General features: G+C 46.3%; 1 protein-coding gene across 1 annotated transcript in view; it reads left to right on the plus strand.

Annotated features, from left to right (window-relative positions):
- The window catches only part of NDUFAF1 (NADH:ubiquinone oxidoreductase complex assembly factor 1), a 113,139-nt gene extending 91,052 nt beyond the window's left edge, over nt 1–22,087 (plus strand). The window contains exon 4 of the mRNA XM_082242893.1: nt 21,933–22,087. Within this exon, the coding sequence (XP_082099019.1) occupies nt 21,933–22,070 (138 nt within the window). The 3' untranslated portion in view covers nt 22,071–22,087. The remainder of the gene's footprint in view (nt 1–21,932) is intronic.
- The last annotated feature ends 1,183 nt before the right edge of the window (nt 22,088–23,270 follow it).

Consider the following 23,270-nt stretch of genomic DNA (forward strand, 5'->3'; position numbering starts at 1 on the left):
AGGTTCCTTCGCAGGTTGGCCTCGAAACACTCACTGGTGATTCTGGTGGCGCCGGACTGGCCTTGAAGGTCCTGGTATGCGGACATCGCTCACCTGGCCGTGGAGCCTCCGCGGCGGCTGCCAATGCGGGAAGATCTACTGTCTCGGGGACCAATCTTCCATCCTGCTTTACAGTCGCTGGCTTTAACGGCCTGGCTGTTGAAAGCCAGGTCCTTAGAGACCGGGGTCTCTCCTCAGAGGTCATTACTATTTTGATCAAGGCTAGAAAAGCCTCGTCTGGTAAGATTACCGTACATGGAAAGCTTATTTTGCCTGGTGTGAGTCCAGGGGTTTCTCTCCTCGTTCCTATTCGGTGGCGAGGGTGTTGGCTTTCCTCCAGTCTGGTGTGGACCAGCGTCTTGGGTTGGCCACGATTAAGGGCCAGGTCTCTGCACTGGCTATTCTTTTCCAGCGCCCTGTGGCGTCTAATTCCTTGATTTGCACCTTTATTCAAGATGTGCGTCACTTGGCCCCTCCTAGAAGGGAGCCCTTACCTCCATGGGACTTGAACTTGGTTCTGTCCGTGTTGCAGCGTTTCCCGTTTGAAAACATCAGGGAAATTTTGTTACCTATGCTATCTAAGAAGGTTGCGTTCCTGGTAGTGATCACTTTTGCTCGCAGAGTGTCGGAGTTGGCGGCATTGTCTTGCCGTTCCCCTTACCTGGTGGTTCATAGGGATAAGGTAAGACCACCTTATCCATCCTTTCTGTCAAAGGTGGTTTTGGATTTTCACCTGAATGAGGACATTGTTTTACCTTCGCTTTGTGCGAACCCTAAGCATCCAAAAGAGGTTGCTTTGCATTCTTTATATGTTGTCAGGGCGATCAGGGTTTACCTGTCGTCGACTGAATCCTTTTGGAAATCGGATTCTCTTTGTCCTTCCTGAGGGACCTCGGAAGGGTATGGCTGCGTCTGCGGCAACCATTGCCAAATGGATCAGACAGACCATTGTACAGGCCTATTCGTTGCGGGAACGGGTTCCTCCCTTCCCTGTCAAGGCGCATTCTACCAGGTCGGTGAGTGCGTCCTGGGCCTTCCGGCATCAGGCTTCGGTGGCCCAGGTGTGCAATTCTGCGTCTTGGTCGTCGGTGCACACCTTTTCCAAATTCTATAAGATTGATGTTCTGGCGTCAGCTGATGCCTCCTTTGGCCGCAAAGTTCTCTGTGCGGCAGTGCCATAGGGAACTCTGGTTTTGTATGGGTCCCTGGCTGTTGGGGTTGTTTACCCCTTGGTTATTTGCTTTCCTGGGTTGTTGCTCCTGTTGAGCCCTTTTTTTTTTGTTACCCAGAAGGTTGCCTTTCTGTTCATGTAAGGTTCCTTTCTCTGATGTGGGTACTGCGTTGCTTTCTGGCGGTTGGGTTGCCCACCCCTCATGTCTACACTGCTTTAGGAAATCCCCATTAGCGAAGACTGTGTGAATGGGCGGCGACTGTCGGAGGACGTAAGAGAAAATTGAATTTTTGTAAAATCTTAACGTAAAATTCCTTTCTCTGAGTCCTCCGACTGTCGCCGCCCCCGCCCCTCTTTTGGGGTTCTTATACACTTAACTGCTTGCGACTAAACTGAGTTGGGATGGCTATTGCAGGGGGGTATTGGACTAGAGGGATAGCCCCCGTCGGTGTGACTATGTAGATGAATTGTTCTTTTACAAGTCTTGTGCCTAGAAACTCCTGCGGAGAAGAAGCAATACCCCATTAGTGAGGACTGTGTGAATGGGCGGCGACTGTCGGAGGACTCAGAGAAAGGAGTTTTACGGTAAGATTTTACAAAAATTCAGTTTCTCTTACGTCCTCCGACAGTCGCCGCCTCTTCATATTCGTCACATATGGGGTATTAGACTTTGCTCCGAAGGAGTAGCTAGGCAACAGAATATGTTAACATTAAAGCTTTTAACATATCCCACCCTCAAGGGGTGGTCCCCTCAGTCAATACCCTCCTACTTCCTGCAACCATATCTCAGTTTTAATGTCTAGCTTGTCAGGAGTGGCTGGCTCTCTGTGCTGGGGCTTTGTGCCCCAGACTCTTTCTTCTTTTTTGATTTTTTGTTTGAGTTTTCTCTCTACCTTTACTTAGCTGTTCTTTTTGTCAGCATTAGTTAGTTCTTCGGACGAAGAGGATCATGCGGGCTGGGTCTCGGGCTGATCCCCCTGGTCGCAGTTCGTGGGTCAGTGGCTTCCCAGCCTGCCATCGAGCGTTCAGCCAGGTAACGCTCCTGGCACAGTGAACGACCCATCCCTGTTCGGTGCAGGGATGATTGGTGAGGTGGCTACCTCACTGGACGCTGTGCGGTTTCTTAACCCCCATTCTGTGCGTCTTGTATGCGACTCTCCCTGCCTCATGTGCAGCGGCTTGTTCGCCTGTGCGGGTCCCCCACGCCACTGTGAGGTAAGTGTATTTATGTGGGGACCTGTCTGTCTGGGGGGGTGTCAGTCTGGGACTGTGTAACCTGCCTCTATTCACACTGTTTGTCTCCCTATCTCTCGGCTGCATGCTGTGGGCTGCAAGGGGGGGGGGGAGCTGTGTGACACTGTGTGTGTCAGCCTTATCAGTGTGAGAAGCTGTGTGCTGTGGGGCATGTTTTTGTGGCATGTTTGGGCATTATACAGCGATCGCTGCGGCGATCTGACATGTTTTTTTATATGGAGACATGTGTGCATTACTGTACTGTGGAGCGGCGGTTTCGGCGCCAAACGGCGCCATTTTGCCTACAATCGCTCCGGCCGCATGTTCTACATGCATGGCGGCCATTTTCTTGTAGCCTCCCATAGGCTTTCATAGAGCGCCCTGGCAGCATCACTTCCTCTTCTCCAGGAACACCGATCGAGGCAGCAGCAGCGGCGAGGGTCTCCTCAGGTTTTATCCTTCCTATCCATTGCCTGTATCAGTTTTATTGTCCCTGTGGGGGTCTCATTGTGCTTGTGTTGTGGTGCGGTGGGCTGCGCTCGCCGCGCGTGTTAAAGGGGCAGTTAATCCTTTATTATCCGGCATTTGTTGTAGGGGCAATGGATTCTCAGGAGGGCAAATTTCCTACCGCCTTGGTGGACAGCCAGGGGACCGCTGTTTCCCCCCCAGGGGGGGATTTAGCCACTATTGTGGCTAGCCTTGCTGCTCAGGTGCAGATGCTGGTGGCTGCTCAATCTACTAAAAGACCCAGAATTGCTCTTTCCTCTGATTCTGAGGGTGAAGGTGATGGGGTTGTTATGGCGGGGGCCTCCTTATCGGGGTCCCGCTCCTCCCTGGATCTAGTGGGGTCCGAGGTGGAGGCTGAAGTTGAAGAGGTTGATAATTCTCCCCCTGGCTCGCCCGAAGAGCTTGCAATCATGGATGAATTGATTGCTTCCATAAAACAAACGCTGCGTTTGCAGGATGAAGTGTGTCCCCCCGCTGCCTTGGCGGCTTATGGGACGCAGAGAAAACGCAGCACGCCGCAGGTTTTTCCCTGCAATGATGATTTTCAGCGCGCTGTTAAGGAACAATGGCGCAATCTGCGCAAACCTTTTGCTGTACCTAGTAGGTTCAAGCTGCGTTATCCTTTCTCGCCTTCCACTGATGAAAGGTGGTGTGTGCCACCCCCAGTGGATCACGCAATTGCGGTTTTAAACAAATCCACTGCGATTCCTGCAGAGGATTCCCCGGTGTTCCGTGATGCCACGGATAGGAGATTGGAGTCTCTTGCCCGTCATACTTATTCTGTTACGGGTTCTATGCTTAAGGCTCTGTTTGCCTCTCTCATGGCGGTCCAGGCGGTCGCAAGTTGGACGCAGATGCTTCGGCGCGTCTTAGTGGCCGATTCGGCCTCGCCGGCGACCCTGGATATGGTGGATCAAATCCACCAGGGTGTCATGTATCTGTGTGATGCGGACTTGGACTTAGTCTCGTTGGCTGCACGTGTACACAGCGTGGCGGTGTTGTCTCGCCGCCTGGTTTGGTTGAAATGTTGGTCGGTGGACCAGTCTTCACGTAAGACCTTAGCCAATCTGCCTTATGATGGGTCTCGCCTTTTTGGGGAGTCCTTGGATGTGTTGATTAAGGGGATCACCGGGGGTAAGAGCACTCTCTTGCCCCATTTCCCCAAGGCTAAGGGGGCTTCTGGGAAGAAGCATGCTAATTTTCGGCCCCCTCAGGGGTCCTTTCGTGCCTTTCGGTCGCACTACAAGGGCAAACCGTTCAAAGGTCAAGGCTCTCAGAAGAAGCCCTGGTCTGGTAAACAGAAATCCGGTCAATCCGGATCCGCAGCCCATAACAGTGCGGCCTGAAGGGGCGCCCTCACCCAGTTTTGGGGTGGGGGGGACGCTTGCTCGGTTTTCTTCAGCCCTGGTTGGCCCGCGTGCGGGACAGATGGGTTCAGGAGATCGTTCGATCTGGTTACAAGATCGAGTTTCTCTCTCGGCCGGAGAGCAGATTTTTTCCCTCAAATCTTCAACTGTCTCCAGAGCGTTTACGGGACCTGCACCTGGCGGTGCGGGACCTGAGGGCTCAGGGAGTGGTAGTTCCGGTGCCTCATCGGGACAGATTTCGGGGGTTTTATTCCAATCTGTTCACCGTGCCCAGGAAGGTGGGCAAGGTTCGTCCAATTCTGGACTTGAAGGCTCTGAACCGCTCTGTGCGGGTTCGCAAGTTCCGCATGGAATCCCTGCGGTCGGTGGTGGCTGCCCTGGTTCCGGGGGAATTCATGGCCTCCATCGATTTGAAGGATGCGTATCTTCACATCCCCATTTTCGAGGGTCACCAGAGGTACCTTCGATTTGCCATTGCGGAGGATCACTACCAGTTCGTGGCGTTGCCTTTTGGTCTCGCCTCGGCTCCGCGGGTCTTCACCAAGGTGCTTGCACCGGTTCTGGCATTATTGAGGGCCCAGGGCATTTCTGTCCTGGGGTATCTGGACGACATTCTGGTTCGGTCTGCGACCAGCCAGGGTCTGGAGAAGGACCTGTCTGTCACGATGCAAACTCTGCAGGAGTTTGGTTGGACGATAAATTTTCCAAAGTCGACACTGAGTCCGTCGGTTCGTCTTCCCTACCTGGGAATGATTCTGGACTCGGTGCAGGCGAAGGTCTTCCTGCCGGAAGACAAACTCAGAACTCTTCAGGAGGATGTCAGGTCCCTCAGGGACGTTCCGCACTCATCTCTGCGGACGTGCATGAGATGTCTGGGATTGATGGTCTCGGCCTTCGAGGCGATTCCCTTCGCCCAGTTTCACACGCGGGGTCTCCAAGCGGAGATCCTGTCCATGTGGGACGGGCGACCTCAATCCCTGGATCTTCAAATCTCGTTGAGTCATCGCACCAGAAGAGACCTTCTGTGGTGGCTCCAGTCCCCGATGGTGTCCGGGGGCAAGTCGTTTCGTCCTATCTCGTGGACGGTGATCACCACGGATGCCAGCCTGTTGGGCTGGGGTGGTGTTCTGGGCGTTCTGTCCGCCCAGGGAACTTGGTCGGGGAGGGAGTCTTCCCTTCCGATCAACATTCTGGAATTGCGTGCGATAAATCTCTGTCTTCATCGCTGGACGGACCGGCTGCAGGGCTGCCCGGTTCGGGTGCAGACGGACAATGCCACGGCGGTGGCCTACATCTACCACCAAGGGGGCACCAGGAGTGCCCGAGCGGCTCGAGAAGTGGCCGACATTCTGTCTTGGGCCGAGACTCATGTCCCGGCGATAACGGCGGTTCACATTCCAGGGGTGGAGAACTGGCAGGCGGACTATCTGAGTCGCCAGACCCTGGATCAGGGGGAATGGTCTCTCCACCCGACTGTCTTCCAGATGTTGTGCGCGAAGTGGGGTCTTCCAGATGTGGACCTGTTCGCGTCTCGTCTCAACTACAAGGTGAGAAGGTTCGTGGTAAGGACGCGCGACCCTCGGGCAGACGCGTCGGACGCGTTAGTGGCCCCGTGGCATCAGTACAGGCTGATGTACGCGTTTCCACCGATTCAGTTGCTGTCCAGGTTCCTTCGCAGGTTACACTCGGAACGCAGCACGGTGATTCTTGTGGCACCGGACTGGCCTCGCCGGTCCTGGTACGCAGACCTCGTGAATCTGGCGGTCGACGCCCCGTGGCGTCTGCCTCTTCGAGACGATCTCCTGTCTCAAGGACCGATATACCATCCTGCTTTACAGTCTCTGGCTTTGACGGCCTGGCTGTTGAGACCGAGGTCCTGAAGGAGAAGGGTCTCTCCCCAGAGGTCGTTCATACTTTGATCAACGCGAGGAAGTCTTCCTCGGGGAAGGTTTATTACCGTACTTGGAAGGCCTATTTTGCCTGGTGTGAGTCCAGGGGGTTTTCACCCCGCACGTACTCGGTTTCCCGAGTGCTGTCCTTCCTTCAAACGGGTGTCGATCAGCGTTTGGCGCTGGCTACGATTAAGGGTCAGGTGTCTGCGCTGGCCGTTCTGTTTCAACGTCCCGTGGCTTCCAACTCCTTGGTTGGCACTTTTGTTCAGGGTGTGCGGCATCTGGTTCCTCCTAGGAGGGATCCTTTGCCCCCTTGGGACTTGAATCTCGTTCTGTCTGTGTTGCAACGTGCTCCTTTTGAACAGATCAGGGAGATCTCGTTGTCTATGTTGTCCAAAAAGGTCGCCTTTTTGGTGGCGATCACTTCGGCTCGCAGAGTGTCGGAGCTGGCAGCTTTGTCCTGCAAGTCTCCGTATCTGGTTGTTCATTTGGATAAGGTGGTCTTGCGACCTAATCCTTCTTTTCTCCCGAAATTGTTTCGGAATTCCATCTTAATGAGGATATTGTCTTGCCTTCGCTGTGCGCGAAGCCTAAACATCCAAAGGAGGTGAGATTACACTCTCTGGATGTTGTTCGGGCGATAAGGGTTTACCTTAAATCGACTGTCTTTTCAAAAGACGGATTCCTTGTTTGTTCTTCCAGAGGGTCCTCGGAAGGGCATGGCGGCGTCGGCCTCTACCATCGCTAAATGGATCAGGCAGACCATTGAACAGGCCTATGCCTTGCAGGGGAAGGTTCCCCCTGTGCCTGTGAAGGCGCACTCTACTAGATCTCTGAGTACGTCTTGGGCCTGTCGTCATGGGGCTTCTGTAGCCCAGGTGTGTAAGGCGGCGACTTGGTCGACCGTGCACACTTTCACAAAATTCTACAAAGTAGATGTTCAGGCATCGGCGGATGCTTCCTTTGGCCGCAAGGTTCTTAGTGCGGCAATTCCCTAGGGTCCCTTGTTGGGGACCTCTGGCTGTTGGGATAAGTTTTTTATCCCATGGTTATTTGTCTTTTCCTGGGTTGTTGCTCCTGTTGAGCACCTGTTTTTTCTTGTTGCCCAGCTGGTTTCCTTCCTTTGGTAAGGTTCCTTTCTTTGATGCGGAGACTGCGTTGCCTTTTCGGCGCGGATGCGTTTCCCACCCCTCATGTTTGCACTGCTTTGGGACGTCCCCATATGTGACGAATATGAAGAGGCGGCGACTGTCGGAGGACGTAAGAGAAAACGGAATTTTTGTAAAATCTTACCTGTAAAATTCCTTTCTCTGAGTCCTCCGACAGTCGCCGCCCCCGCCCCTCTTTTGGGGTTTGGTTGTATACTCTACTGCTATTCCACTAAAACTGAGATATATGGTTGCAGGAAGTAGGAGGGTATTGACTGAGGGGACCACCCCTTGAGGGTGGGATATGTTAAAAGCTTTAATGTTAACATATTCTGTTGCCTAGCTACTCCTTCGGAGCAAAGTCTAATACCCCATATGTGACGAATATGAAGAGGCGGCGACTGTCGGAGGACTCAGAGAAAGGAATTTTACAGGTAAGATTTTACAAAATTCCGTTTTTTCTATCTGGTGTTCTATATACAGTATATTTCTTGTATGACATATACAGTATGTGCTTATATTATAGATCTAACCACTGTGATATATCCCCCAATGAAGATTTGTGTCAAAAATTTAAATGCGTTGGGATCTTTACATTATTTATGTTTATTTGTCTCATGGTTGTCACTATATATGGTTATAGATCAACTTTTGCTATGTTTTAATAATTTGATGCCACAAACATTGACGTTTTTATATTTTTGTTTGAAGTAGCTTTTGTTGCCTAAAAAATCCCATTATTTGCATTTTTGCTCTATCCTAATTAATCTAATTTATGGAATGTCGCACTTGTTACTTTTTAACTAGATTTGAAAATAATAAATGCAATATCAAATAAATGTTTTACAAGGTATAAACATATTTCCTGACAGACTCCATGGCAGCATACGTTCGGGTAGGTCCCGCCTCCTCTCCTACCCTATAGGACCCCACTCCCATAAATCTTTGCTCCCTTTCAGCATCCATGTTCCTTTTTTGTCCTCCTCAGGTTGCACATATCGGTGCGTTCCTACCTTCAAACGGACGTTATAGGATGTGGATTTGGTTCAACATGGTCCTTCCTCCGATAAGCCCTTGCTATTAGCCGGGTATGGATGGGGCAACTGAAGATTCCTTTGGTGGCCAAAAAGCCCAGCTGCTGCGGGTGGCCCTGCTTTGCCCGAAGCCCAGTGTACTGCGCTGACCGTGTCTGAGCTAAACCGCAAGTATTTTTTTTCTATGCTATATTTTGATTCATTTTCCCTGGTTCTAGTGTTTTTATGGCTTACTCGTCTCTGTCCTCCCTGGTTGGCTCAAGTGCCTTTCTTTTTGTGCTGCTGTGGGGTCGGGTGTCTTCTCTAGCCGGTTTCCTGTATCTCGGTCCCGGTATTCTGATCTTCTGCGCATGCGTGGCCGGGTCCAAAAGCAAAGCTTTGTTCGCGCATGCGCAAATCCGTGTTTGGCTGCCATTTTGCACATGCGCAGTTGCTGGCGCTGACGTCATCCTGGCGCCAAATTTAAAAAGGGAAGATGCCTTTCAAAATGGGAATGTCATTTTGGTTGCAGCAGGCTTCCCCAGGTACTGAATTCCTATCCTACAGGTTAGTGACACTGATGGGGACTCTCCCTCCCCCCCCCCCCCTTCCTTGCAGCTTATAGCTCAATACTTATTTTCTGTCTCCTTCTGTCTTTAGCGAATCGCTTTAGCCAGCATGGAGTCATCTCCGCCCCTAGGTGGTCAGCCCTCTCATGGCAGGTATTTTGGGGGGCAGTTATTGGTGGGAGGTGACACGGATCCTGCATTGCCCGTGCTATCTCTCTCTATTCTTTATTTCTTATAGTTCTTCCAGGTCTGATCCGCAGCATATTGCCCACAAAAAGGAACGCCACTCAAAGTCGCAGCAGCGGCATTCCTCTTCCAGATCAAGGCGTAAATCCCCTTCCAGCTCTAGGCACCGTGGGGAAGACTTGTCCTCTCCTTCTAGGGTCCACGGCAGCTCGGGTCTATCCCGCGAGAATAAATGCTGGGGGTGTGGCCTGCAGGTCCCAGATGGAAAATCTCTCTGCGACCGTTGCTATGCTCAAGCCGCAGGGGAAAGACATAACTCAGACCAGCATCTGGAGTCTGTAGTGAAACGGGTCCTGAAGGACTCTGGCAGATCTGAGGGTCCCTCATCAAAGAGCGACTTATGTACAGCCTTGCTCCCCGTAAATGGAATTGCAGGGTCAAGACTGTTTAGATTCTTCTCAGCCAAGTCGTCCTTCCCTCCTCTTATCAGAGAGTGATTCAGAGACAGACGATCCCTGTGCGGGCTTTGATTTTGGGCTTGTTCCCCCTTTGGTGAAGGCAGTAAGGGAGGCCCTTGATTGGGAGGAGCCAACAGTTCCTCCTCCTAAACAGAAATTTTTTTTTCAAACAACTGAGCAAAGAACGTCTCAACTTTCCATTCCTAGGAGAACTAGGGGAAATTATTACTGAGGAGTGGAATAAGGTAGAGAGAAAAAATTCCATGCTCTCTAAAATGGCGAAATTGTATCCTTTTAAGCAGGAGGAAGTTAAACATCTTGAATCCTCTCCACTGGTTGACGCAGCAGTGATGAGGCTTGTCAAGCACGTGACTCTCCCTCTGGAAGATACAGCCTCCTTTAAGGATTCATTGGAGAGAAGAATTGACTCAGACTTAAAACGAGTCTACCTTACACTACCTACCTGAAAGCCGGCCTTGGCCCTGGCAGCAACATCCAAGGCAATGGAAATTTGGTCTGAAGATATTGAGGAGACTCTTAAAGGTGTCTCTGAAGAGGTTGCCAGGAGCTCTCCTATTCAGGAGTTGAAAATGGCATCTGCTTTCCTGGGGGAGGCTTCCATTGACCTCATCCTTCTTTTGGCCCGAATGATGCTGTCTTCCATGACCGCCAAAAGGGCGCTTTGGCTTCGGCCTTGGGTAGCTGACGCCGCTTCCAAACCAGTGTGGTGTTGGATCCCATTTGAGGGTTCTTCCCTCTTCGGGAACAAATTGAAGAGTGCCATCTCTAAGGCCACTGGCGGAAGGTCGGGGTTCCTCCCTCGGGATAGACACCCAGCTGGCTTCAAAAGAGTCCCAACTAGGAAGCAAAAGGCTGGTCGATCCAGAGAAGCACGCAGCTACAAGCCAGGCAAAAGCTATGGTAGAGGCTGGAAGTCCAGGAAGTTGTCCTTTCAAAAATCATCCAAAGGAGATTAATTTGGGGATCGAGAGGCCACGAAGTCATTTTGAAGTTGGGCCTGCTCAGACATGTCAGGTGGGGGCTCGTCTCTTCCACTTTCGACATGTCTGGGCGGCCTCAATCCGAGACACCTGGATTGTCAATACGGTCTCGGTCGGTCACTCTTGGACCTTCGACCTCACCCCAAGACTCAGATTTCTCCTGACTGCCATTCTCGGCTCAGAAGAGAAAAAATGGGTTCTTCTCACCTACATAGACTCCCTACTAGCCCAGGGTGCAGTGGTTCCCGTTCCAGACATCGAGAAAGGTCAGGGTATTTACTCTCCCCTTTTTATGGTTTGAAAGAAGAACGGTTCCTGGAGGCCAGTCATAAATCTAACACACCTAAATCGCTTTATTCTCAGAGAGGTTCAAGATGGAGTCTCTCCGGACGATTCAACACTCAGTTCAGCCAGGAGACTGGCTAATATCTATCGACCTGAAAGACGCCTACTTTCACGTTCCTATCGCAAAAAATCTTCAGCAGTACCTTCTATAGGAGGGAGTCACTTCCAGTTTGTCTGTCTTCCCTTTGGACTCTCCATGTCCCCTCGCACATTCTCAAAAGTCTTGTTGGCAGTGGTGGCTCTGATCAGAGTAGAGGGCATCAGGTTGCACCATTACTTGGACGACCTTCTTCTTCTGTCCCAAGACAAGTCACAGCTCCTCAGACATAGAGACCGTGTCATCAAGGTCCTTCAGAAATTCGGGTGGATCCTAAACATCGAAAAGAGCCACCTGGTTCCTACTCAGTCTCTCATCTTCCTGGGAGCTCTGTTCAACACAGCAGAGGGCACCATCTCTCTTCCAGTGGAGAAGATCCCAGTAATCAGAGACAGGGTTTCTCTGGACCTCTCATCTTATGGCTCGGCAGTGCCTAAAGATAATTTTGACTTTAGTAGTGAAAGTTCCCATGGTGAAATGGGCTCTTTGGAAGCTACAGCCGTTCCAGAGTGGTTTTCTTCAACAATGGGAGTCAGACGATCTGGCTCAACGCATTTCGCTGATGGCAGCCATGAAAAGGTGTCTTCCATGGTGGTTGTTACGAGAAAACCTTCTGAATTGTCACTCCATAGCTCCCATCTCCTGGGTTATGGTGACATCAGATGCCAGCAGCACGGGTTGGGGAGCTCACTGTCTGTCCGAGACAGCACAAGGGAGGTGGAACTTCTCTATCCTCGGAATAGTCTCCAATATTCTTGAACTCAGGACGGCCTTCAAGGCGCTTCAGGCTTTCCGCCATCTGAAAGTGAAGTAGATTGCGCTGCCAATAATATGAGTAAATGAATATAAAAGTGTATAGTTGGTAAAATCCCAAAGTATATAAGACCTTAAGACACAAGTCTAGAATAAATATAGGTAAAAATGACTAATAAAAAGGAACCAGGTATGTAAGATGGTAACAGAAGGAAATAATCAAAAATGCAAATTAAATGCAGATCCTAAAATTAAAACCTTCCAATGGATAAACAAGGTGCATTGAAGTGTAGAAGTATGGTAAAGTGCACAAATATATATAAAGTGCAAGAGGTGAAAATGATAAATAATTGGCCAAGAAAAAATGGCCAAAACGGAAAATTGAATAAGGTGCAACGATAAATAAAGTACACAAGTGAAGTAAAATGGCAAAAGAAATGTCAATAGCAGAGAGTATTGATAGGTGAATGAATTATTATTCCAAAAATTCCATTAAATAAATAGAAATAAGTGAATAAATAGTCCAATATTAAAGTGACAAAAGTAGGAAAACGTGATCCGAATAAATATATAATTAATAATATACAACTGGTGATCCAGGGACAATGACAAAGTGACCAGTGCTGTAAGCTCTAATGAGCAATAATGTAGTGACTATAAAAAAGTCCAAAATGGTGCTCCAGGGGTGTTAGCCCAGAGATACAGGGTGGGTCCTAGGGTGGTCCGTTTTGTAGGGTGCAGGTGAGGGGTAAAGAGTGCCTCCCCTATGATTATGCCCGCACTCACCAGAACTCCGTACCCCTACAGGGGTAAACAGCGTTGTAATTCTCAAGGGGAATTGGGGGCTCCTCTCCACTATGGACTCCAATATCAAGTAATATAGCCACAGGACCTTCACTCCAGATATATGTATGTAAGAGCTCCAAGGGACATCAGTATATTATGCCAGGGTATACAAGGAGGTATTCCGGACCATATAATGAAGAAAAACCTCACATAGTGAAGTACAGTAAAGCCAAAGCATTTATTGAGGCAAATAAAAAGGGTACTCACATTTCATAAAAGAAAATCGAGCTTTGAATACACAATAAAACAAGGAACAGCAGCTCCTTAGCGGTGTACAGCAGGGCTTCCGGCTTCCGTGACGCCGTGCGCTTCACCAAACCAGAAATGCATTCCAACCAAGGTAGCGGATGTGACGTAGTTACGACTTACGCGTTTCGTCATTCAGACGTCATCAGAGGCGTAACTAGAGCGCCACGTCCGCCATAATATATAATGAAGTGGTAACCAGGCAACCGGAGGCTTTATTAACTTAACTAGACGGCCGTATCCAATCATTAAATGACATGATCGTGGTCAGTAGTTGCTAGGTAGAATATATGTATGCAAATATTGATAATTCTACCACAGATGGAAGCCAATCAATAAATAGCCTACTTGTTACTGGGTAAAAAGTAGAAGTCAAAGGCATTGAAACCGATGATTGTGGAAAATGGATTATATATATATATATATATATGAAGAACAATTAAAATTAGGAGATTTGAGTATAAAATGAAAATTTATATAGAAATATTGATATAAATAATTAAATGTGTAAATATACAAAAAAAATATTTAAAGGTGTGTGTGTGTGTGTGTGTGTGTGTGTGTGTGTGTGTGTGTATATGTGTGTAAAATTAAATTAAATTAAAATAAATTAAACATTCTATTGACATGGTGGCCACTTTTACAATAGTTGATGTCGCATATAAAATACAGGAATCTATAGTAGAAAAGCATAATTCATAAATCTGATAAAAGTAAATGAATTTAAATAAAATATAAATAAATATATAAAGCTAGAATTTAGATGGCTATAAAATAGTATTGAATCATTTAGAAAAAGGGTATGGATCAAGTAATGTAATATATTATAGACCTTTTGTAGTAGGAATATAAAAATGTAAAAAAATATAAAAAGTTGTCAAGAAAATGTAAAAAAGCGGGAGATTGGTGTAAAATTAGGGATCAGAAATTAGAGATGTAACAATTTAAATCAATATCCAAATTTAGGCCCCCTGGCTGGAGAGATTTAAGCTGGTAAATCCACCTGGTTTCATTTTTTGAGATTTTCCTAGTTTTGTTCTCTCCTCTCCAGTGCCCCTTGATCATATCAATACTGTAAAAAATTATCCCCTTAGGGTTACGGTTATGATGTTCCAAGAAATGCCGAGATAGACTATGTTTGGGATATTCTTTTCTGATATTATTGATATGTTCCCTAATACGGACATATAGGGGGGGTCTTGTTGTTATTACAGGGTATAATAATCAGTATAAATCAGTGGAAAAAATCTTTAGAAAATACTGGCCCATTTTGAGAACAGATAAGACACTCTCCAAAATCCTACCCATGAGACCAAGATTCATATATAGGAAAGCCCCGAATTTGAGAAATAGATTGGTTCACAACATTATAGATCCACCTAGAACAGTTAAATTGTTCCCTGAGATGAAAGGCTTTGTCAGGTGCCGCAATTGTATGGCATGTAAAAATAATCCAGATCAAGAGAAGAAAATTACTTCCTTTAGATCCAGGGTCAATTAGAGGACATTTTCAATTAAGGAGCTCATTACTTGCCATACTACACACGTGACATTAGGGCTGCGCATCTTACCTCACGATTCGATGCGATTACGATTATTAGTGTCGCGATTCGATACGATTCGATTCCGCGATGCATCACGATTACTATCGGGACCCTTTTCTAAAGGGGGATCTATGGGGACCCTGCTCTAAAGGGGGATATATGGGGACCCTGCTCTAAAGGAGATCTATGGGGAGCCTGGGCCTGCCCTAAAGGGGATCCAGGGGAACTGAGCTCTAAAGGGGGATCTATGGGGACCCTGCTCTAAAGGGGTATCTATGGAATAGATCCCCTTTAGTGCAGGGTCGCCATAGATCCCCCTTTAGAGCAGGCCAGCATCCCCAGAGATCCCCCTTTAGTAGAGCAGGTCCCCCCATAGATCCCCTTTAGTAGAGCAGGTCCCCTCATAGATCCCCCTTTAGAGCAGGCCACATCAGGTTAGAAGAGTCACCTGATGCTAGTTGTAGTACCATAGGCCCTGGTAAGAAGGAATGCTGGGCTCTGTAGTCCCCCTAGTTGTACTATAGCAGGCTCTGGTAAGGAGTAATGCTGGGCCCTGTAGTGCCCCGACTTACCAGGAAGCAGAGCTGCAGCCAGTTGTGGGTGAAGTAGCAGTAGCCGGTAGGTGTATGGAGTAGGGCTCGGACACGGACAGGTTCTGGTTGATGAGCCTCATGTCGGCATTTGGAGCTCGGACTCGTGCAGTGCAGTGTGCACGGTACAGGCGGAAAGCAGCGCCTCCTCGGCCAGTCCATTGGGGGGGACGGCAGTCCGTGGGTCGGGTTGCTCTGCAGGCTCTGCTCTCCTTTAGTATGGGATGGTGCTGCTGCTATTTTCCCCAGTACTAATTGTATGATATGAACATAATTCTAGTACAGGATATGTCGGCTTACTTCAAATTATTTCCTAAAGGGTTGTAATGAGCCTCATATTCCAATTCTCTGGACTTATCTACCTGCTTCTTCCTCTCACTTTCCCTGATCTGCTCCTGCTTATCAGATCAATAATTGTGAAGGAAACAGGTCTCCTTGTAGTAAAGATAATGCTCCCTGTCATAAATCCCCCCTCTAGACAGCCTTTTCTCAGAGGAATGAGGACAAATTAGACTTTACAAATTGCTGATCAAGCTATGACAGCTGTCCTTGTAGTGTGACCCCCCCCCCCCCCCCCCCGTGAGGGTGCTGAGGGTACTGGGACTCCACAGGGGTCATTTAATATTAAATTCCACTATGACCAATACTGGGACATAGTGGGACTAGTCCCACCAGTCCAACTCTTTAAAGTTCCTAAGCCTCTTAACACCTCATTATGTGTGATACCACTGTATTTTAATTTACAGGCTTCTTCGAATGGAACTGACAGGGATATGTCAATGGGCAGGACTTCTCTGTGCTCTTTTCCAGATTGCTTTATGCTATGGTAGTTTTTATAAGCAGTCACATGACCAAACAAACCCCAGGGGGGCTTCAAGTAATACTAGGTGTATTGCAGACAATCAGTCCCACCCAAACAATGAAAGCTGACACCTGAATTGTGTGACAGCCAGGACACCCCTGCCAGGACATTCACAGCAATGCAGGTGGTGCAAGGAGGAAGTCACAGGTTTGTGGGGGAGGAGGAGGAGGGGAGGGGGGGGGGCACCTGTCAGTGATAAGAAGGAGGAGTGATTTGGGGGTGATGATTCCTGATATGGGGTTTTTGCAGCTGAGAGCAGAAGCGGTGGTGATGTCATTTTCTTAATGCCTACGAGGGCTTTTAGCCACCCCCAGCCCCATGTTTGCAGGGAATAAAAGCTGTATGTATAGAGGAGAAGGGGGCATACCAGCCAGCTGACGCGATGAGGAGGAAAAGCAGGGAAGTCCCGCACCTTATGCCTCACCCTGACAGCAGAGTATCTGTGATCCTGCATGGTACCTCCTCCTCCTGCTCCCAGCAAAGTACTACTCACTACTACTCCTCAACTCCTCATACTAATCCACTGCAAGAATCTACAAATACACATATCCCTCTTACTCTCAGCAAGGTATTGATCCTTATCACTACTAATTTATAAATACCCCCCTGCACCCAGCATAAGGCTACTTACTACTCTGCTCTCCTCCTCTCCCACGAGGAGCTCCGTATTCGCAAGCCCGGCCGCCGCCGGCACTCTCATCATGCGCCAGCGCCGCCCACCCCGGAAGTGACGTCAAGCTAATCGATTTTGCAGTCACCCCGAATCGATGCCGAATCGCGAAGGGTCGCATCGCGATGCATCGATTCGGCGATTATATTCAGCAGCCCTACGTGACATACATAGTGGAATGTCCGTGCCGGCTTCAGTATGTGGGCCGGACAGCAAGACCCCTATATGTCTGTATTAGGGAACATATCAATAATACTAGAAAAGGATATCCCAAACATAGCCTATCTCTGCATTTCTTGGAACATCATAACCGTAACCCTAAGGGGATGATTTTTTATGGTATTGATATGATCAAGGGGCACTGGAGAGGAGAGAACAAAACTAGGAAAATCTCAAAAAATGAAGCCAGGTGGATTTACCAGCTTAAATCTCTCCAGCCAGGGGGCCTAAATTTGGATATTGATTTAAATTGTAACATCTCTAATTTCTGATCCCTAATTTTACACCAATCTCCCGCTTTTTACATTTTTTACAATTTTTTTTATATTTTTTTACATTTTTATATTCCTACTACAAAGGTCTATAATATATTGCATTACTTGGTCCATACCCTTTTTCTAAATGATTCTTGTATATTCAATACTATTTTATAGCCATCTAAATTCTAGCTTTATATATTTATTTGTTTCATTTAAATTCATTTTACTTTTATCAGATTTATGAATTATGCTTTTCTATTATATATTCCTGAATTTTATATGCGATATCAACTATTGTAAAAGTGGCTACAAGGTCAATAGGATTTTTAATTTTTTTTATTAAATTTTTTACAATTTTTTAATTTATAAAATTAATTTTTTGCGTATAACATATATATATATATATATATATATATATATATAATATACCTTTAACTATTTTTTTGTATATTTACACATTTAATTATTTGTATCAATACTTCTGTATACATTTTCATTTTATACTCCAATTTCCTAATTTTTAATTGTTCTTCCTTGTAGAATTATCAATATTTGCATACATATATTCTACCTAGCAACTACTGACCACGATCACGTCATATAATGATTGGATACGGCCGTCTAGTTAAGTTAATAAAGCCTCCGGTTGCCTGGTTACCACTTCATTATATATTATGGCGGACGTGGTGCTCTAGTTACGCCTCTGATGACGTCTGAATGACGAAACGCGTAAGTTGTAACTACGTCACATCCGCTACCTTGGTTGGAACGCATTTCCGGTTTGGTGAAGCGTACGGCGTCCCGGAAGCCCCACTGTACACCACTAAGGAGCTGCTGTTCCCTGTTTTATTGTGTATTCAAAGCTTGATTTTCTTTTATGAAATGTGAGTACCCTTTTTATTTGCCTCAATAAATGCTTTGGCTTTACTGTACTTCACTATGTGAGGTTTTTCTTCATTATATGGTCTGGAATACCGCCTTGTATACCCTGGCATAATATACTGATGTCCCTTGGAACTCTTGCATACATATATCTGGAATGAAGGTCCTGTGGCTATATTACTTGATATTGGAGTCCATAGTGGAGAGGAGCCCCCAATTCCCCTTGAGATTTACAACGCTGTTTACCCCTGTAGGGGTACGGAGTTCCGGTGAGTGCGGGCATAATCATAGGGGAGGCACTCTTTACCCCTCCCCTGCACCCTACGAAGCGGACCACCCTAGGACCCACCCTGTATCTCTGGGCTAACACCCCTGGAGCACCATTTTGGACTTTTTTATAGTCACTACATTATTGCTCATTGGAGCTTACAGCACTGGTCACTTTGTCATTGTCCCTGGATCACCAGTTATATATTATTAATTATATATTTATTTGGATCACGTTTTCCTACTTTTCTCACTTTAACACTAGTATTGGACTATTTATTCACTTATTTTACTTATTATTTCTATTTATTTAATGGAAGTTTTGGAATAATAATTAATTCACCTATCAATACTCTCTGCTTTTGGCATTTCTTTTGCCATTTTACTTCGCTTGTGTACTTTATTTATCGTTGCACCTTATTCAATTTTCCGTTTTGGCCATTTTTTCTTGGCCAATTTATTTATAATTTTCACCTCTTGCACTTTATATATATTTTTGCACTTTACCATACTTCTACACTTCAATGCACCTTGTTTATTCATTGGAAGGTTTTAATTTTAGGATCTGCATTTAATTTGCATTTTTGATTATTTCCTTCTGTTACCATCTTACATACCTGGTCCCTTTTTTATTAGTCATTTTTACCTATATTTATTCTAGACTTGTGTCCTAAGGTCTTATATACTTTGGGATTTTACCAACTATACATTTACTCATATATTATTGGCAGCTCCATCTACCTTTTATTTTATTGCCTTTGTAACCCTCTTGGGGGGTATACTTTTGAGGTGGGCAGCAGCCAGACTGTCTTTTTATCCTAAGCACGGATTTTTATTCTTTCTTTTATTTCTTCCATCTTATTCACGGTTCATCTGTAATCCTCAGGTTAGACAACACTACAGCAGTAGCCTATGTGAAGTGGCAGGGCGGAACACACAGCTGGTCTTTGCTTCGGGAGGTGAAGCCGATTATGCTCTGGGCCCAGAAGAATCTGTCCAACCTGTCAGCAGCATATGTTCCGGGGATACAGAACCTGCAGGCGGACTTTCTCTCCCGGGTCACACTCAACAACGAGTGGTCTCTCAACATAGAAGTCTTCCGGTGGGTTCAGTCCCTAGACTTTCTTCTGGAGGTCGATCTGTTTGCAGCTCCAGACAACAAGAAGCTTGCAAAATACTACACAAGATTCAGAGACCCCCGAGCCTTTGGGGTGGATGGTCTCACGGACTGCTGGAAATTTCACAGAGCCTACGCCTTTCCCCCAGTTCTGATTTATTCTCCAGTTCCTACGGAGGCGATGGAAATCTTAGCAGTAATCCCATATTGGCCCAACAGGCCATGGTTTCCCCTGTTAACACTGCTCAGTTACCGGGCTCCTGTCTCTCTCTACCTTTCAGGCCGGATCTTCTGTCTCAAGGCCCTACTCTTCATCCGTGCCCAGCACGTCTGCACCTCAAGGTTTGGCTCTTGAGAGGGGGAGACTGGATGCCCTAGGATGTCCTGCAGAGGCTATTCCTACCCTTCTGAGCACACGCTAGACGAAGCAGCACCAAATAGGGTTTACGAGAGAATCTGGGCAAAATTCTATGGTTATTCATCTCCTAGAAGCGATCCTGATGCGACTCCTACAATACAGGATGTTCTAGGCTTCCTATTCAGGCCTGGATCTGTCTTTTTCAGTCAGTTCATTACGGGTTCAGGTTTCAGCCATCTCAGCCTTCACAGGAGTTTCTTGGGCAAGACATGCACTGATTCGCCAATTTTTCAAGGGTGCTTTGAGACTTAAGCTGTATACACACTATCCAACTTTTGTGGTTGATTTCCTTCAGATTTACCTTTTCTATGTAGTGCAAGGGCCTGCCAGATTGCATACAAATTGAAAGTGTTTAGGTTTGACCTCATTATATGGTTTTGGGAAGTCTAAAGGAAAAAGTCTTCAGAAAATCTTAGTGTGTATGGCCCATTAAGCCTCAGAGGAAGCCGAGATTTCCAAAATGGGATCTTTCCTTGGTTTTGGACTTCTTTTCATCACTTGAATCAACTTCAAGTAGGCCTCTATCGATTAGGGAACTTACTCTTAAAACCGTGTTTCTGGTGGCAATTACTTCAGCAAGACATGTCTCCGAGATCCAAAGTCTGGGGGTTAAGGAACCATTTCTAACCTTTTTTCCAGACAGAGTAGTCCTGATACCTATGCTAGGATCAACTCCTAAAATAACTTCAGTATTTCACGAAAATTAGGAAATTGTCCTTCCCACCTTTAGGACAGACAAAGACTCGGCTTCATCCTCTTGATGTAGGCGACACTCTACAGCAATATCTAACGGCCACAGCTGCTTTTCGTCAAACAGACTTTCTCTTCACGGGAAGAAAAAAGGAATGCAGGCTTCTTCTAGAGCTATTGCTGCATGGATCGTTCAGGCCATTCAGTGGGCATACCACTTCTGGAGGATCCAAGCCCCTAGATTTGTAACGGCACACTCAACCCGAAGTGTTTTGACATCTTGGGCAGCTTCCAGACACGTCGCTCCTGAATTTGTCTGCAGGGCAGTGTCCTGTTCGTCCATCAACACTTTTATGTCTCACTATTGTGTTGAACCAGCTGCATTATCCTCTGTTAGTTTTGGTATTCAAGTACTGTCGGTTGATGGTACCAATTAAAGTTTTCTGTTCAGCATCTGCCCACATGGGAGTGTATTGCGAGTTATTTTCCGAACGTATGCTGCCATGGAGTCTGTCAGGAAAACGGAAAATTGATATCAAATACTTACCGTAATATTCCTTTCCTGATGGACTGCATGGCAGCAGGAGTTCCCTCCCAGTTCCTGAGCAGGCTAGTTACAGAACATGGATGCTGAAAGGGAGCAAAGATTTATGGGAGTGGGGTCATATAGGGTAGGAGAGGAGGCGGGACTTACCCTAACGTATGCTGCCATGTAGTCCTTAAGGAAAGGAAAATTACGGTAAGTATTTTATATCAATTTTCTGTTTTTATATGAACTGAAATCTTTTTTTTTTTTTTTTATTTATTTTTTTGCAATAATATGGTGTGGGCTATCTACAGAAGAGGTTCTGCTGGTTTCCCGCCCCTCCAGCCTGTGTCTGTTTGTAACAGATTGATGAAATTTGGCCAATTCAGCAGGAACCAGCTAAATTTCGATTCATCTAAAGGCAGGCTGGTTTTACAGAGATCAGTCCATCAATCAACTTCAGTACAACCAGCCTGTCAGAGTTTTCTCGTGCAATTACTGCTAGCTTTAGCTAACTGGCAGTGATCATTGTATTCTGATAGCTGAGAAACCTCTTACTGTCAGAATACAATAGCGTAGCAGGATCAATACTGACTGTGTTGATGGGGAAATGGAGCAAATTTCTTTCCTTCAACACATGGTTAAAAGGAAAGAAATTAATTTATGGGTACTTTAGAATTACAGGGAGGTTATGCCTCCAACAATCGGCATGTAATATCCTGCCCTCATTGTGCGGGAATGGAGGAGGAGGAAGGGAGTGGGTTGTGATTTATCCAGCGTGTATACACTCGCATAGTCACTTGGGCTTCAGATAAGAAACTTGAGGAAACTAACAGCTCAGAATAGAACTGAAACTAGAACATGGTCAGTCGCTGTGGCAAAGGCTGGTCTACACAATCTCATAATGCAGCAAGCACACAGACCAGGAGTGAGGTGTATCAACATCATGTACTTCAGTTTTTAATGATGCAGGTTTGACACTTTGTTTTTTTTTTTTTTTTTTTTTAATGCTCTAGATAACCACTCTTGGATTCACAATTGCGGACAGAGCAGATGGACCTTTTCAACTTGAAATAGATTTTATTGGGCTGTGTAATGATCAAGCACATCAAGAAGAGTTTGCATATGAGTTATACAAGAATACGCCTTTATAAAAAATAAAAACTGAACTTAAATGGTTAAATATAGTAGATTTTCAATTAAACCTGTGTCTTTCCAAGTGGCTTTTCTGTGGGGAGTATGGAGTTTATATACATCTATAGTTTGTAGGCAAAATATAGTACCTGGCACTATGAATTTATGCACTTCATATTGATCGCACCACACGTTTTTCAGTAATATTAATATGTATACTGTAATGTGCAAACAGTTCACCAGCTGAGTTATGTGCCATACACACTATAAGATTTTCTGAAGACTTTTTCCTTTAGACTTACCAAAACCATATATTATGAGGTCAAACCTAAACACTTTCAATTTGTATGCAATCTGACAGGCCCTTGCACTACATAGAAAAGGTAAATCTGAAGGAAATCTAACCACAAAAGTTGGATAGTGTGTATCCAGCTTAAGTCTCATAGCACCCTTGAAAAATTGGCGAATCAGTGCATGTCTTACCCAAGAAACTCCTGTGAAGGCTGAGATGGCTGAAACCTGAACCCGTAATGAACTGACTGAAAAAGACAGATCCAGGCCTGACTAGGAAGCCTAGAACATCCTGTATTGTAGGAGTCGCATCAGGATCGCTTCTAGGAGATGAATAACCATCTGGCAGGCCCTTGCACTACATAGAAAAGGTAAATCTGAAGGAAATCTAACCACAAAAGTTGGATAGTGTGTATCCAGCTTAAGTGAGTCAGCGCTCACTGACAGATGAGATCAACAGTCGGGTCCCTAAATATTGGGACATTGACACAATTCTAATCTTTTTGGTAGGGATGCACCGAAATGAAAAATCTGGGCACTTGGCCAAAAAACGAAACCGAAAATTACTTTTTTCCCCAAATGATTTTAAAATAGATAGAACAGGGACATACACCAGAAACAGGCAGCGACATACACCTGTAGCTGCCACCTTGTTGCAGTATATGTACTGTGACAGCTTGGCAAGTGGTTAACTTAATTACCAATGGTATTTGTATTATGCAGCATGAGGGGGATTAATGTATTGCCACTGCTGGTCACTGATGCATCACTCACATGACATCACTTCTGCAGTCGGCTGTTGTTGGCCGACAAAATTCATGTGCAGTCTTTTGCAGTTTTCAACAGACACAACAGCCCTGGACAAAAGACGGCCGATCGTTCGGCCGACGATTGGTACGTGTGTACGGGGCTTTAGTGACCGACCCGTG

The sequence above is a fragment of the Pelophylax lessonae genome (assembly GCF_965119305.1).
Source record: "Pelophylax lessonae genome assembly, chromosome: 13".
Taxonomy (NCBI): domain Eukaryota; kingdom Metazoa; phylum Chordata; class Amphibia; order Anura; family Ranidae; genus Pelophylax; species Pelophylax lessonae.